General features: G+C 40.7%; 1 protein-coding gene across 1 annotated transcript in view; it reads right to left on the bottom strand.

Annotated features, from left to right (window-relative positions):
- The window catches only part of PAPPA2 (pappalysin 2), a 294324-nt gene that overhangs the window by 101363 nt on the left and 174694 nt on the right, over positions 1 to 18267 (bottom strand). The window contains exons 13-14 of the mRNA XM_043923373.1: positions 12620 to 12755; positions 12198 to 12417 (exon numbers count right to left, since the gene is read on the bottom strand). Of these exons, the coding sequence (XP_043779308.1) occupies positions 12198 to 12417; positions 12620 to 12755 (356 nt within the window). The remainder of the gene's footprint in view (positions 1 to 12197; positions 12418 to 12619; positions 12756 to 18267) is intronic.

The raw sequence follows: 18267 nt of genomic DNA, 5'->3' as shown, positions 1-18267 counted from the left end.
TGATCCTTGGAAGAAAAGCTTTGATAAATCTAGACAATGTGTTAAAAAGCAGAGACATCACTTTGCCAATGAAGGCCCGTATAGTCAAAGTTATAATTTTTTCAGTAGCCATGTACAGATAGAGAGTTGGACTGTAAAGAAGGCTGAGTGCTGAAGAATTGGTATTTTTTAATTGTGGTGCTGGAGAAGACTCTTGAGAGTCCCTTGGACTGCCAGCAGTTCAAACCAGTCAATTCTAAAGGAGATCAACCCTGAATATTCATTGGAAGGACTGCTGCTGACTACGCTAGTATACATGCATACTAATTGGCAAGTCTCTCTGCATCCTGAGGCATTTGAAACCAAGCCAGCTATACACTATTCTTTGATGACTCACTTTTTAATTATCTGATTATTTTCTTTACACAAGTATGATTAACAAAATATGGTAAATATGTTAAGGCATTTTTATGTCAAGTACACAGAAGTTGGGGCTGAACTCCAACTGATTTCCACAAGAACAGACTAATAGGAAATGTTTTTAATGCAGAAGATAAAATCTGCTTAAAAGTTGTTGCCTTGAATATAAAATCATACAAGAGCACAATATGTGTTCATTATTTTCTCTTGACTTAAACTTTATGTGTTCATGTTTAGTTTGCTTTAAGAAAATAGAAAAATGAAGATTTATGCAGATAAGAAAAAGAGGAAAGAAAGAGGAGAAAATCTGAGGATGACACTGCTCTTTACAAAAATATGTTTTTTTTTACTTAAAATGTAATACCCTTTTGAAAGGCACTATCATTTAAAAAGTTAAGTCACTTCAGAATTTAGCTATATAATTCAGTGAACTTTTCCAAAAGACTGCCTTGTGTATAGTGAAATACACACACACACATATTTACACATATATAACTACATTTTACTAGACCAAAATTGCTAAGAACAATTAACTCTCAATTGTCCTATATTATGAGAAGTCAGAATGCAGGTTATTTTAATAATAATGCCATTTTTTTTAGATTTTTAATAATTTTATGACTTTCTAGGAAACCCAATTGATATTACTGATTATTTTTCACTTTAATGAATACTATGAACAGTTCCAGCTGAGCTATTGAGAAGGTGGCTCAGGCTTAGACAAAAGGGATAATAAACTTGGGAATAAAACGTGAAAATGGATCAGTCATAATATGGATGTGAAGTATCTAGATAATGGAGCATAAAGCAGACATTCTCTGGTAAAAAGGCTACCTAGATAATCCACCTACCAAGAACTGAGGAATTCCTAAAAAGAAAGACCATCCTTTTAGAATCATTGTTCTTCCCTTCTGATTAATTTACGCATGTAAATTCCTCGCATGTCCTTGTGAGCTAAGCTGTCCTGTAAGTTAAAACTACATCAGTACCATGTGTGACTCTATCAGGAATGAGGTCCTTGTAACTCCAAGGTCTAAGAACACAGCCAGCTAGTCCAGGCTAACACATTTTGGCGCACATGATTCCAGCTTGTTGGAATCCACAGTCTTGTGTAATTCCCTCAACCTGAGTGCAGGCGGGACCAATGACTTACTTCTAAACAATTGAATATGGCAAAGGTGACATTGTCCTGTCTGATCATTATACATAACCTAAGATTGAAAGGTACTCTTGCTGAGAAACTCTCTCTTTGCTGGCTTTAAAGAAACAAGCTGCCAGGCGTGAGCTGCCCAGTGGAGAGGGCTATAGGGCAAGGAACTAAGGATAGGACCTGCGCAACAGCCAACAGGAAATGGAGCCCTCAGTCTGGCAGCCTTCTGGGACCAAATGCCAACAACTGTGTGAGCTTAGAAACTGACTCTCCCACAGGAACTTTCAAATGACCCGACCTGGCTGACACCTCATGACAGCCTTATAGAGGATCCAGTTGAGCCTGGCCTAGAATCTTTTTAAAATTATTATTATTTTAAACTTCTTATTTTATATTTGGGCACAGCTGATTAACAATGTTGTAATAGTTTCAGATGAACAGGGAAGGGACTCGGTCATACATATACATGTAGCCATTCTCCCCTAAACTTCTCTCCCAGCCAATCTGCCACATAACATGGAGTAGAGCTCCACGTGCTATATAGTAGGTCCTTGCTGGTTATCCATTTTAAATATAGCAGTGTGTACATGTCTGTTCCAAGCTCCCTAACTATCCCTTCCCTTCAACAACTATAAATTCATTCTCTAAGTCTGTGAATCTCTTTCTGTTTTGTAATTAAGTTCACTAGTACCATTTCTTTTTCAATTCCACATATAAGGGATGTCATACAGTATTTCTCTTTCTCTGTCTGACCAACTTCACTTAGTATGACAATCCCTAGGTCATCCATGTTGCTGCAAATCTGGCCTAGAATCTTGAGTCTCAGAAACTGTGAGAGTGTAAATGTGTGTTGGTTTAAGCTGCTCAGTACGTGGCAGTATTGCTGCATGGCAATAGAAAATGAATACACACATAAACCTGGCTTTAAATTGTAGTTCTTCTTTTTGGCTTACCTGTACTTCTAATCTCCAAGAGAAAGGAATATTTTTTTCTCTGATTTTCTCTCCTCTGGGGACTGAGATTCTTTTTGTCTGGGCTAGGACCCCATGCTGAAGCTGAAGCTCTAATACTTTGGCCACCTGATGCAAAGAACTGATTCATTAGAAAAGACCCTGATGCTGGGAAAGATTGAAGGCAGGAGGAGAAGGGGACGACAGAGGATGAGATGCTTGGATGGCATCACTGACTTAATGGACATGCATTTGAGCAAGCTCTGGGAGATGGTGAAGGTCAGGGAAGCCAGTGCCGCAGTCCATGGGATCGCAAAAAGTTGGACACTACTGAGTGACTGAACAAAAACAACAAGGACCCCATAGGAGCTAGGTCAAAATCTCTTTTTCTAATGACCCCAAATCCTCTGGATTCTGCCCATAAAATTGCTCCACTCCAGATAATTCATTTCCTGAACTTTCCCAAAAGTTCAAAGTATTTTTTTAAAGATCTATTTGCTTTGTTTATCTTTGGCTGTGCTGGGCTTTGACTGCTTCATATTTGGTCTTTTCTCTAGTTGCAGCGAGAGGGGTTACTCTCTAGTCTTGGTGACCAGGCTTCCCATTGCAATGGCTTCTTTTGTTGCAAAGCACAAGCTCTAGGGCACTCGGGCTTCTGCAACTGCAGCTCCTGGGCTCTGGAGCATGGGCTCAGTAGTTGTGGCACATGGGTTTAGCTGCCCTGAGGCATGTGGGATCTTCCCGGAGCAGGGATCTGATCGGTATCCCCTATACTGGCAGGTGAATTCTTAACCACTGGACCACCAAGGAAGCCCCCAAAGTATTTTTACAGTTCCATCACTTATCACCTACTCCATCAAATATCACAAGCTCACCTGCATTACTTGGAGCCCACATCTATATTTCTTAATTTCATGGATTCCACAAAAGAAATATGCCATTTGCATAAATATATCTAAAATACAGGTGTTCTTTAATTATTCTGGTGCCAGTTAACCTCTTGTTAACCTAATCTGAATACAGCTTGAGGGAGAGGGTAGGATTTCCTGGGTAGTGATAGACATGAGTATATTTATAAAATAATTTTTCATTCGTAAAATGGAAACTTTCTTTACAGAAAAACAAATTAATTTGATTCTAGTCTTGGTTTTGCTAATTTCAAATAAGGTGAATTTGTACACACTGAGTCTCAGTTTCCTCAACTGAAAAATGATTCCTGGCATATTGTAGGCACTTAATAGATATTTTTTTAATATTTCTATATTAAAATATAGTCTCCCTTTTCTCTATACAGACACACACACACACCATATAGAATAATTAGTTTTACAAATCACTCTACATTAAATTTTTTCAGAAGTCTTCTATGTGAAATGAAACACAGTAATATAAATACAATGTGTACACACACACATACATTCACTGTTTTAGAGCTAAATTGTTACACAATTCTACTCTCAATTATCCACAATGATAAAAAGGATCAAACATGATTATATATAGTGAGTGAAAAAGAATGAGAGTGAGAACAAGAGAGAAAGAGAAGAAATGACTCTGGTTTCCACATGGATATTCATTTTAAAAGATAAATGTCTTATTCAGTTTTATAGTAGAATACTTGGTTTTAATAAGCTACAGTTTAAGGTAAACCTCAGAACCCACTACAATTTTATATTTATGAGTATCTATTACTTGTTTTCCATCTCAATCAGAATGTGCACTTATACTGAATAAGTTAAAATGATATTTTTACCTTATGTTTGCCTTGGACTTAAAATAAGTTCAAAACATTAAAAAGAGAAAATATAAATGTCCAGTTAGTTCAGTCTACTTAGAAGTTATATTGAAAATTGGTCTTAGCATACAGATGGCTAACAAACAAATGAAAAGATGCTCAACATTGCTCATTATTAGAGAAAAGCAAATCAAAACTACAATGAGATATCATCTTATACCAGTCAGAATGGTCATTATCAAAAAGACTACAAACAATAAATGCTGGAGAGGGTGTAGAGAAAAGGGAACCCTCTTTCACTGTTGGTGGGACTGTAAATTGATACAGCCACTATGGAAAACAGTATGGAGAATTCTTAAAAAACTAGGAAGATAATCACCATCTGACCCAGAAATCCCACCACTAGGCATATACCTTGAAGAAACCAAAATTGAAAAAGACACATGTATCCCCATGTTCACTGCAGCATTACTTACAATAGCTAGAACATGAAGGAACCTAGATGTCCATCAACAGATGAGTGAATAAAGAAATTGTGTTGCATATATACAATGGAATATTGTGTGCTGTGCCGTGCCTAGTCACTCACTCAGTTGTGTCCGACTCTTTGTGACCCCATGAAATGTAGCCTGCCAGGCTCCTTTGTCTATGAGGATTCTCCAGGCAAGAATCCTGGAGTGGGTTGCCATGCTCTCCTCCAGGGGAACTTCTCAACCCAGGGATTGAGCCCAGGTTTACCACATTGCAGGTGGATTCTTTACTGTATGATTCTTCCCCACCAGGGAAGCCCATGAGGGTAACCTATCCCATCTCCAGGGGATCTTTTCTACCCAGAAATTGAACTGAAGTCTCCTGCATTGCAGTCGGATTCTTTACCAGCTAAGCTACTGGGGAAGCCCACATGGAATATTACTCAGCCGTAAAAAGGAATGCATTTGAGTTCACCTGAGGTCACCTCAGTTCTAATGAGGTGGATGAACCTAGAGCCTATTATAGAGTGAAGTAAGTCAGAAAGAGAAAAACTAATATCGAACACTAACACATATATATGGAATCTAGAAAGATGGTACTGATGAAATGATTTGTAGGGCAGCAGTGGAGACACAGACATAGAGAACAGACTTATGGACATGGGATGTGGGGGGAGGAAGGAGAGGGTGAGATGTATGGAGAGCGTAACATGAAAACTGACATTACCATGGAAGTAGTCAGTCAGATAGACAGTCAATGGGAATTTGCTTATGACTCAGGGAACTCAAACCGGAGCTCTGTAACAACCTAGAGAGGTGGGATGGCGATGGAGGTTCAAGAGGGAGGGGACATATGTATACCTGTGGCTGATCTGTGTTGATGTTTGGCAGAAAACAACAAAATTCTGTAAAGCAATTATCCTTCAGTTAAAAAAAGAAAGAAAGAAGAAAATTGGTCTTAGAATTAAAGCCAGGAAAATCTTAATCTGGAACATCAAAGGCAGAGGGAACAGGGGTTTCTTCATGGTTATTTGACAAAATATTTTCTGCCAACAATCAGCTTACGGCCTGTCATTTCCAAATGCCCACCCTTCTTTGCCCGGCTTTGAGATACTAAAGAGGGACCATGCAAATATTGCTCTTTTGCCAGTTAGTGTAATGTCATGTTTGCCCAGTAGATATAACTGGGGAGACATTATAGGAGGAAGGGGTGTCTCTTCTTGATTCCCATGTGCTTTTTTCGCCTTGCTTCAGCAGCATTTGATGTCCGACACAGCATCAGAATTGCAGTGACACTGTGCATGTCCCAGAAGTCCTACCAGCACCCTAGCTGGCTTCCCAGCAAAGGTACCCCACTGAATGACTTCCTAGAAAGTCTCATTGGTACCGTGATGGGTGGCTTCCCATCAAGTTCATCAGTGCCCAGCAGGTGACCTCCCGGACAGTTTTAGCAGCATTTGCCATGATGACTTTTCAGAAAGTCCCAATAGAACCTCAACAGGCAGCTTCCTAATGAGCCTTGATCAGCACCCCAGTGGGTGGTTTCTTGATTGCCAGTCTTAGCCTATGAAACCTCAGCACCCTTCTCTGTCACCCAGTGTGACACTGCTCCACCCTGTCCAATGAGAAAAATCACAGCCTTGGAGGGAGTGGAGTGCTCTTCCTCAAGATACTCTCCCCCCATCCCTAAAAGTAATGGTTGCCCCCTTGATCCACCATTCTTCTCTAAAATTAACTACCAAGGTGTTCTCCTTACCCCTTAAGCGTTCATTTTCTGTTACTAGTTACTTGTATTAGTCTTCCCCGTTCTAATTATGGTGTCCCGATTGACCGACGGCCAGAGAATAGAACTGGGAGTGACGGTAGAAGGTAGAGTCACACAGATAGAGGGAATCAGTTTGGTTGTACCTGTGTGCTTGAGTACACTGCTGAGCTACTTCTCAGTGGGAAATGGGGTGCTGATAATCAATGACACGCTGTGGGATCACAATTACGAAGCTACCACCTCTAACCACTGTGGCGAAGCGCCACCTGGAACACAAAGGCCGCCATCTTTGACCACAATGTCCTGCACCTCCCTGGTGCGCATGTCAGAGAGAAGATGGCAAACCCGAAACAGGAAGAGAAGCCTCTTCCTCCCGCAGTGTGTCTCCAGGACTCTCTGTTGACAAGAGTTAACACTGTGCCAGTCAGCAAAGGGTGAATATTAACAGAATCCTATTCTTAGTACTTGCGTTGGGGTGACGAGGGTGACTTTAGAGATGAAAAGCAGTAAACTGATGGATAACTGTCACATTTTGTAAAAGGAGGGTGGTAAAAAAAGGTAAGGATGGGAGATGGTGTGGAACTGGTCCCACCTGGTGCTTGAATGGGCTACAAACTCCACATGGATCCTTCTCACGCAGTCTCACAAGAATCCTCAGAGGTGGTTTCTCCCTGCTTCCCACTTAAATATCAACAATACAGAAACATAGAAAAACTCTGATTAACACCAGAAACCAAGGTGGATAGCTGGACTCTGAGGATTCCCCCCTGATTTCAAAATGTATTGGAACTGAATTGAGAAACATCACTGGAAGCCAAAATGTGATTTTTGTTGTTGTTGTTGTTGTTTATTTTCTGGAAAAAAAAAAAAAAAAGCACAAAGCAAATAAAGGATAGAGCCAGACTAAAAGAAAAGAAACGAGTCAGTCTTTCTTCATTCCCTGGCCCCTGTCAAGACCAGGAAACTGGGCACTACTTTTCAGGGATCACAGATCTGTTCTCTATCCATCGGTCTTCAGCAGTACTCTTTCTTTACTCATTTCACGATTTCCAGTCAGAAAGTATAAGGGTCTTGGTGGAGTGAAGTAGGAGTGAGTGAGGGGAAGGGAGAATCACTAACAAAGGCCATTGAGTCCTAGGAGATAAACATCCCAAAGGTAAAGATGCTACAGAATCCTAAAGAATATTTTGGGCTTAGGGACCAGGAGATGAAATTTCAGAATAAAAGCTTGGAGTAGTTTTACACAATGAAATCCTACTGTCTTTGTAAACAGTGCAATGAAGCAATGTGCCCTGGGCTCATTGGCAGTGAAGATAGAGAAAGGTTAAAAATAAAAGAAAGGCAAATATTTATCAAACAAATACAAACAAAGAGAAAGCAGGGGTGGAAATTTTAATTCCAGACCAAGCATAATACAAAGCCAAATCCTTTTAAAGGGGCAAAGGGTTGGCAAGAGGTATGATCCCAATAAAGATAAAACAGTCACAAGTACTTCTACACCTAATTATGTAACACAAATTATAAAAACCCAGAACTGTTTGAAATATAAGGATAAGTTGAAAGAAGCACAATTGTTTGGGAGGTTATATTATATTCTCAATCTTTTATAAGGCAGGTGGGTAGAAAAAAATCAACAAAAGGAAAGTATAAATGCTGAAAAGAAACGAGTGATCAGAAGTTTCAACCACTGCTATTAGCCTAGGCCCCGGAAAAGGAGATACTGTTCTTCAACTTCTGAAGATTCAACACTGGGGTATCTGATGGCTATACCATCAGGCAGGGTCAGAGAAGTTGCAACTAATATGTTCATTGTGTTCATATGACTGAAAGAACAGAATCTTGTAGGAGAAACACATGCCCATGAGAAATTCTTGTCTATTAGTAAATTCTGCTAGACTTGACCTTGTGAATTTCCAAATATTTTGATGATATGAGTCTTGATTATCTGTGAGCTAATCTACTCATTTAGGAAAATTAACCTGTTAGTGCATGGATTATATTTTGGAAACATTCAAAACCCCATTGTATTAATCAAAAAGATGATTCTCACTTTCCAAAGCTACCAACACAACCCTGGGATGGTTGGGAATCTTCTTGACACTCCAACTCATGGAATACTGTGGAAAGTTATGCAAGGCCTTTCCCGAAGGTGGCTAGAGCAGGAAATAGTCAGTAAAAAATGTGGTAAACTGTTATCCGGCACTGGTAGGATTTCCCAAGTGGTGCAGTGGTAAACAATCCACCTGCCAATGCAATAGACACAGGAGACGTGGGTTCGTTCCCCAGGTTGGGAAGATCCCCTGGAGGAGGAAATGATAACCCGTTCCCGTATTCTTGCCTGGAAAATTCCATGGAAAGAGGAGCCTGGCAGGCTACAGTCCATGGGGTCGCAAAGAGTCAGACACAACTGACCACATGCGGGCACGAGGAGACAAAAACCAGGAACACTAAACTTGGTTTTCAAGACTAAGGATCTGTTATCAAAAGACTAAGCCCAAAGGGTCATAAACTGGGTCACTATCATGGCAAAATGGGAAACAAGATGAAGAGAAAAATCAAAGCCAAAGAGTCCAAAGTAAGGATCATGAATGTCACCGGGAAGCCAGGCTTAGGTTTACTGGAACCTCAGCTGAGATTCTGTGGGCCAGTCACACTGGTTTAAAGATGCAGTATTGTAAGGCAGAGCACAGAGGATTTTCAGGGCAGTGAAATTACTCTATGACACTGTAACAGATACATGTCATTAAATATTTGTTCAAACCTATAGAATATGCAAAACCAAGAATGAACCTAATGTAAACTGTGGACTCTGGGTGATGATTATGTGTCCTTGTAGGTTCATTGATTGTATATCTGATGAAGGTGTGACAGTGGGGGAGACTGTGAATGTGTATGTGGGGGGGGGGGGGTTTATGGGAAATCTCTGTACTTTCCAGTCAGTTTTGCTATGAATCCAAAACTGCTCTAAAACATAGAGTCTATTTCAAAATATAAATAAAGGCGCAGTGATGTAGGAAGACAGGCCATTGGTTATTAATGGTTAAATACAAAATGGGTAACACATCTTCTACTGCCAGGCATCAGTCAGCTCTCTCTTGCCCATTTTAGTATTAATGGAATTCAGGTCATAAGGGGTAAGAAGGAGGTAGCCAGGAATCCCTCTTACTATGCCCAGAATTTGAGGCTTTCATATTATGGTCTATCTACATTTACAACTGTGATTGATACAAAGATGCTAAAAGACTTCCATCCTTTGAGAATATATAGGGGTTCAGATTTTAAATCTGTCCACAAAGGAAATACGTGGGATCTATTAGGTCCCCTATGTATCAAAATTTACTCTATAGCACTAATTTGCTGGCTGAGAAGGAAAAGTCAATTTGCATGCCTCCTGTCAGTCACATGTGGTTTGGAAATGCTTATGCATTCCAGATACATTCTGTGTAAACTGGAGAATCATATCCTATTTCTACTGGTTTGCACGCATGCATGTAAGAAAACTTGTTTTCCCACAGTGCCAAATGAAAATAAGCAAAGAATTAGCAGCAGTGATCATAATTAATCAACTTCTTTGTCAAAATTTCACAGCTGGGATGGTGTAAGGGGAATTCTTGTCCCTTGGGCCTAGAAAGGTTGTGACTTCTTTTTTGGTTTGCTTGTTCAGTTCTGTCCTGTGGAGGATTTAGAGGTAAGGTCTGTAACTGTCATGTGATATACAGTTTCTGACATCTCTGATATGTCAGGGCCTCTGCTAGGTATTGAGAGATACTGAGCAGAATGCCTACTGTAGGGAGTTCAGAGTGGGATAGAACAAGAAAATAAATAAGCTATCACCCAAAGAGATAGTTGCTTTTGTAGAGTGTGGGTTGCGTGCAATGTCCTATGGAAATAAGGAGGGAGCTTGCCAAAACTTCATAGAAGGAGGTGAATCCTGATGGTCAAGTGTGAGTTGAAGTGAAGAAGTACTGGACAGCATTCAAGAAAGTAGGAACATTATGTGCAAAGACACGGAGCTCATCAAGAACACGTGTTTCAGGGACCTAAAAGAAATTCTGTATGGCCTGAGGCCAGAGGTAGAGCCAGTAGAGAAAATAATTGGAAAACACATGAGAGAGAGGCAATCACTCTAGTAAACAATGTTATTTTAACAGTCTACATTCTTGCATTCATATTTGAAGATGTTTGCTCACTCAGGAGACTTAAAAGTCGCAGATGAACTAGCTAATGTTGCAATGTCCATTACAGAGACCCTATTCCTTCCTAGCACTTACAACAATGTCTGGCACATAGTTAATACTCAATTAACATAAACTACTATCACTGCATGTGGTAAATGACCCTTAATAATTTGTGCCCTGATGCTCGTCCTTCCTCTTGAGTATAGATGGGACTAATTGACTCATTTCTAATGAATAGAATATGCCAGAAGTAATGGGTTGTCAATTCCAACATTATGTTATCAAAAGACTGGCTTCCCTTTGGGGCAGATTCTCATGTACTCACCCTTTCTGGCTCTCTTTATTTTTTTGGATTATTAGCCGTCATGTCATAAAGACATTCAGGCAGCTTGTGGAAATGTTCGTGTGGCAAGGAATTGAGCCACGCTTGTGTGAGTGTGCCCACAGCCAGCACCTATGCGAATGAATTTGGCCACAGATCTCCCGAGGCTTGCCAATAGCTGCATGAGTGAGTTAGGAAGTGAATTCTGCAAGGCTCCACTTGAGCCTGAGGTTACTGCAGCCTTGGCCAAGAGCTAATGGCAACCTCATAAGGAATGCTAAGCCAGAGGCACCTAGCTGAGTTGCATCCAGATTTCTTACCAACAGAAACTGTGATAATCCACTAAATGTTGGTATTAATATAATTTGCTACAGAGCAAAAGATAACTAAAATACTTTATTAGTACTGTCTACCTCCTAATCAATATTGGGTTTCTGGGATACCTAGGTTGGGCATGGTGGTATCGGAGTCCCTCCTTGATGATGGAGCACTGCTTGCAACGCCAGCTTTTGTGACTAGGAACCCGATTGCCTGACACTTCATTCCTTGAGGAAACAGACTGTTACCTGTAGTCCTACTCAACTGATTAGACCTTTCAGAGAATGAATTCAGCACAAGACACAGATTACTGTGTCTGACTTGTTCCTTGCCTCATCAGGGCCAACCTTGGGCACACCAACGTTCCTTACTAGCTGTAGCTGAGAGTCCAGGAAACACTACCTAGATGGTCTGGAAACACTGTCTAGATGGTGACAGTCACAGATGTCTACAGAATGGCACACAGCTCATATAGTCCTGATTTCTGTATGTAAGTCTAATTGATTATATAGCATGCCTTAGAGACTAATTGTTAAACTCACTATATACACTGTCCAGGTGGGAACAAGTGGAAAAATATACATCACTTAGGGAACACTGAGTTTTTGGCAGGGAAATTTGGCAGTTTACATAGCAATGTTGGTTTTATATGTACAGAGATTTTAAGACCTAGTAAAGATGATAAATATTTACATAAAAATTATTCTCATCTAAGGAAAGAAGAACAAAATATAAAATGCAAGTGTGCCTTCTATGAATTGTTCTTTGCTTGCTCCTTATGTCTTTTTTAGTAGTTCTTAGACACGTTTTTAGTTAGCGAACAAACACCCACTATATATACGATAGTATATATGAAAATGATAGCAGTTGTTGAAAAAGAAAGGTAAAAGGAAGTAAGGGGACTTTATACCTTTGTCCCTGATGATTTTGCCCCTGGTGCTCTGGGATGATGCAGCTGTTGGGAGCTGAAGGACTTATGTCAGAGGATGTCCTTAGAGCCACTGCCGAGATGCCCACCAATGGGGTTGAGAAATTCAGCAGCACTGATGTGGCATGGTGGAAGAGGACGTTTGAGTGATGAGTTATGTTGATAACCAGTGGGTTATGCTGGCATGACAGTTCATAGGTTCCTGAAGAGAAACAAGGGGATTGAATAATATTTTAAGCCATTTGTGTAGCATCAAGTTTCCATACCTAGTGTTCATTTTTATCTTCTCAATAGCTATATGATGTAACAAGGTCTCAAATAATATCAGAGACAGACATCGAGCTGAATCCTGTGTCTACTGGATTGTCCTCTGGTGGCCCTAAAGGGATAACTGTCAGACTCACCAAGAGAGTGGTTGTTTCCACTGACATCGGTCAGGTAAAGGGTCACTGTTGGCCGCTGACGTCCCCCAGGTACCAGGCCATCAGATGCCAAGAAAATGAAAATTGCTGTGGCCACTCCTGGTCTATTGAAACAAACCTAGGCACAAGCACATATATGTACGAGCCATTATTTCCAGTGGGCTCTTAAGGCACATGTCACACTACTTTTATCCCTCTCAAATAGCTCGCCACTTAGAAGATAAGAACTCCCTTCTCCTTTACAAATGGGAAAAAAACATGGAGTAGGCACAGAAGGATAGCCATGGTCTTATCAAAAGTAAAAATTAGCTGGAAAGTAGCCAACTTTCAGCTACTGAGAGTCCAATTTTTTTCTGAGACTTTTTACTTCAACCAGTTCTTTTTTACCTGAATCTTTCTTTATACCTCTCTGAAAGATCACTCAAGGAGACCATTGCTGGAGACAGTAAACCACTGTATAGCCAGCCAATACCTCCCTATCTCCAATGTGAGAGACGTGGACAAGATGATCACCAAGCTAACGCTTTGTTCTCAACTGGCATAGCTAATTATACTTCCCTATCTCCTTTGTTGCTGTTGTTTAGTTACTAAGTCACATCTGACTCTTTTGCAACCCCATGGACTGTTGCCCGCCAGTTCCTCTATCCATGGGATTTCCCAGGCAAGAATATTGGAGTCAGTAGCCATTTTCTTCTCCAGGGGAATCTTCCTGACCCGGGGATCGAACTTGTGTCTCCTGCCTTGGCAGGCGGATTCTTTACCACTGAGCCACCAGGAAAACCCTCCCTGTCTCCTTGTCTCCCCCTTAAAATTGTTATCAGAACCTCTCACTTAGCATTTCAACTATGATACAGGAGAAAGGTTACTGCAGAGTCTGTTGCTTCAGAAACTAGATGCTGCCAAACTGCTGCTTCTTATTCTTCTGGTGCCCTAGGCACAACATTTACCCTATCCATGGCTGGAAAATAAGCCAGCGCTGAAAATTCACAGGAAAATTCAGTTTTCTGTAAGAAATAGTCTAGATGGCTAGACTAATTAACAATGAAGCAGTCTTGTCCCTAAAAATCCTTTAAAATAAAACATTTCAGATATTGAGGAATGACCTGAAGAACTCATCTTCCATTATCTGATGTTGCAATTCTACTTTTTTCTTATTTCCTAGAGCTCAATGTTACTCTTAACATTGAGATATTGAGAGTCATCTCCCATCTTCCCTGGTGTTGCATGGTTGCTGCTTTCTTTGAATCTAGGGCTAGAATGTACAACAGTCTGTATGTACTTCTCTAGCTTTGTATCAGGTTCTGAAAGGGATGTGCTGTGTTATGCTTACTCTCTCACTTGTATCTGACTCTTTGCAACCCTATGGACTGTAATCCACCAGGCTCCTCTGTCCATGAGGATTCTTCAGGCAAGAATATTGGAATGGGTTGCCATGCCCTCCTCCAGGGGATCTTCCTGACCCAAGGATCGAACCCAGATGTCCCACATTGCAGGTGGATTATTTACTGTCTGAGCCATGAAGGCAGCCCAAGAATAGTGGAGTGGGTAGCCTAGTCCTTCTCCAGGGGATCTTGTGGACCCAGGAATCAAACTGGGGTCTCCTGCATTGCAGGCAGATTCTTTACCAGCTGAGGTACCAGGGAAGCCTTCTGAAAGGGATAGAGCCCCCCAAACACTGTCCTCAGTGTCAGAGCAGGGTACAACATCTAAAGGCAGAGGGCTTTTCTTAAAATGGGGAGCAGGAGAGTCAAACATGTTTTCTATTTTAACGAGAATTTTTCCTTGTCCACAGACCCACTCTCCCTGAGCCTTGGTGGTATGTTTATAGAGTGTCCATTTGCACTGCCGGCTTAATGAGGGTGATTTTATGATTCTCAGCGGTCAGTGTAGCACAACTCTCCCTTCTTGCTCTCCTCCTTTGAGGGAAAGACCAGCCACTGCTCTATTTTTTTTACAGTGTCATTCCCCGCCCCCTTTTCATTTCCCCTCTTTGAAGTAGTAAATATTTCTTTATAACTTAAAAAACTTCCAGACCCATAGGTTATGGCCTGCAATACGAGGTCCTTTGTTCCTGGCTAGATGAGGGCTAGACATGAAACACACCATAAGTTAACCAGGAGCCTAACGCAAAGCCCTCAACTCCAGCCCCCAGACGACATCAAAGTCCCCCGGGAACGCCCACAACCTCTTCCTTTTCATACACCACAAAAGAGACCCAAGTACTGGAAGAAAGCTCTGGGTTGTTTCCTGAGCCAGGAACAAACAGAGCCCAAACAAGTACCTGGTGGCTTTACCCGAATAGGTCTCAGACTCGAAGAGTGGGGTGGCTTCAATGAGGAACAGGAGGGCTCAGTTTTCCCACTTTCTGTTGGGTCCCCAAATAGACACCACCCACCTGAAACTAATTAGTAGGCCTTATGCTGTGGATTTCTCTGTCTTGAGGGCCTGTGCCCAAAACCTCTGACTCATTTTGCATTGCCTTACTCTAAGGGTCTTTGAATCCCAAATCACTTTGAACCTTAAAGCCTGTTCCTGTGGCAGTGGCAGTGTCTCTGCGCCTTGATTTGTGATTTGTGGGAAGTGGTTATGCCAGGATTTCCCGGCCGTGGCTTTAGTAGGAAAACCACAAGTGAGACCCTGGCAGAGGAACGTCTGATCACGGTACAGGATGCCCAGTCTTGGGCATTTCCTCTCACAGTGACACAAGAGAGGTAGCCACACTTCATTCTCATCTGAATACTGAATATGCCCCCACAGGAGCAACTCAAATGCAAAGAAGTAGAACTCTGTCATATAACTATTAGAACCTCAAACCAGAGACCGGTTCAAGTCTGCGCAATGAATGCTAACCACGGTAAAGGAATCTAGTAAGTGCACCATTCCGAAGGGAGGGATGGCCAGGCAGAACCCTGGGTTTAACTCTTAGCCCATCTTTATTGTTGTTGTTTAGTCGCTCAGTCATGTCCGACTCTTTTGGGACCCTATGGACTATAAATAGCCTGCCAGGCTCCTCTGTCCATGGGATTTCCCAGGCAAGGACACTAGAGTGGATTGCCATTTCCTTTTTAGGGGGATCTTCCTGACCTAGGGATTGAACCCATGTCTCCTGCATTGGCAGGTGGATTCTTTACCACTGTGCCACCTGGAATAGTCCCAGCCCTGTTTTACTAGCTGGGTAAACTAACTTTGACAATCCATTTCTCCTCTCTGAGCCTAGGGTTCTTCTTTTCCACACCTGAGGAGCAGACATACTACCCATCTCACTCGGCTACTATGAGGATGAAATGAAATCATGTGAAAGCACAAAGATAATGCCTATGATCTAGTAAAGACTCAATGCTCAAGAATTTTTATTTCCAAAAAGGAATACTTTTAAAAAATTCTGTTTACACTTTAGGAAGAACAGGATAAAGAAGAAACATTTAAATTAAACACACAACTATGTAGTTTGGTATATAGAGAATTATGCTTTTCTGAAATTTATAGGCTTAAGAATCTCACATATGCTGTTTTAAAATGGCACTTGTAGGTGTGAATTGGTACTGCAGGTTCTGCTTCCATAGAAACTGGCAATATTTGAGGCTCTTGGTATAGAATGCATCTCTACTTTATATATGGAATCTATGAAAAATACATTTTGAATACATAACTTTTAATAGACATTAAAAAAATTCAGTTCAATATGTGTTTATTAAAAATCTACTTTTGCTGTAGATATAAACAAAGACATTTCTAGAATTGACAGCATAATTAGAATACTAAAATGCATTCTGTATTTGAACAAACATGATATTTTTCAAAGCTGCTCTTTCTACAGCCAAGTCACATCTATTTTAATTTATATAACAGTCTAGGCTATTTTTACTTTATATGAAATAAACAATGAATTTTGTGTTCTTAAACAAAAGTAGGTAGTGTCTAGAGCAGAAAACCTGGCAGCACGAAACTCTGCTTATTCTAACCTCACACCACCATTGTCACTACGTAAGTAAGACACTCCTCTAATCACCACACCAAATGCACAATGCGAACAGCTGCCCCCTTCTAGACAAAATACACTAGAGGCAGCTAATTGGGGACTATGCAAATCTGAAATGAGTACCAGGCATGCCCCCAAGAGAAAAGTCCAAGATGCTAAGAGGTCAAGGGAATTGTTAGCTTTATTTGTAATATTTTATTGCTCGTTTTAACAAGAAAATTGCATTTATGTATTACAGGGCCATATAAAATTAATTTGAACGTGGCTTTTATGAAGAAGACAAACTATAGTTAGATATCAAAAGAAGGCAAGATCTTTTAGAAAAGCAATTGATTCTCAGAGAGGACTGAGGAATGGCCTAAAGATAGAATGATAGCCAGTAAAATTAGCTCAGTGAATCTCTAGCAAGATACTTTGAAACAGAGAGAGTATGAATTAGATAGATAATAGGCAGATAGATAGATAGAAACCAACTGACAGACAGAAATGGAAAACGAGCCCATGCCCTCAGTTGCTTGCCATCCAAAGTCTGCACATTAACTGCCGGATCTGACTTCTGGCCACTGCTACAGGGTAAGACTGAAAGAATGCGTCCCTGGTGTAGAACTTTTTTGGGCTTAAGAAATCCCTCTTTAGTCTGCGTGCTGGGTACAAACACACTTAATTGACTCCTAAACCAAGCATCTTGACGTTCAGGTCATCCTTTGCGGTGGTCCCTGGACAGCAAACCCTGAAACTATACCACAAACTTGAAAAGAATCTTCTCTGAGGTTTTAAAATGTTTTTGGTTAGTTGCTGAGATGTTATTTTTTTCTGTGTGCCTTTCCATTTTCATTCATCTATGGCACTTCCTGATTTCAGAGAGAAAGGGAAGGCCCTTGAACAGGAGAAAGTGGGCACATACTGCTTTCAGTCTGTAAGTACTTTACAATTCCCCAACCACGCTTTACTGGAGCCTCCATTAAGCTCATTGGGTTTTTGTTCCTATTTGAGACATTATTTTATTTTATTTTTTACTATAATATCCCTAGGATTCAAAGGTTATATTATAGAAGTGGAAGGTAGGATTCTGAGAGATTAAGTGACTTTCTCCAACATGAATGTTAGACAGGAATTTGGGTTTTCTGTATTATTTTGACTGCCCAAGGGTTCCTAATTTTGGTGAGCAGAAAATCACAAAGTTCTTAGAAAACTTGTTGACATGTGTGCCCTCTCTCTCCACAAAAAGTGAAGTCACATAAATACTTAGGTATAAAAACATGATACTATTTCAGGGAGCTAAGAGAACCCTTTGAAAGCCATTCACAGTTCAAGTAGGGTCAATAGAAATTAGATTAAGGATGCTTACACTGTTGGTTGAACCATATGCCTTTTTTTTTGTAGGTGAAAAATTATCAAATACTGGCAATTTTACTCTGATAATATTACTGTCTATGTAGACTTCAGAAATTTGAGAATGGAAAGACTAACTCTGAAACTTTCAAGGTATCTAACCTGAAGTCCAAATCTAACAGATGAGGGGAAGGTGAGAGGTAATAGGTCTTGCCTCTGAACTTGAGATTTCTTGGTGGCCTATCTACTTGAGGATGTGGGTCAAAATGTGGGAAGAGTTTTCAACAGAGTATGACTTTCTTCTGGTGCCCAAACCCCT

The sequence above is a fragment of the Cervus elaphus genome, chromosome 14, assembly GCF_910594005.1.
Source record: "Cervus elaphus chromosome 14, mCerEla1.1, whole genome shotgun sequence".
Taxonomy (NCBI): Eukaryota; Metazoa; Chordata; class Mammalia; order Artiodactyla; family Cervidae; genus Cervus; species Cervus elaphus.
The sequence above is the reverse complement of the archived record's forward strand: the minus strand, read 5'-3'. Positions and strand labels throughout refer to the sequence as shown.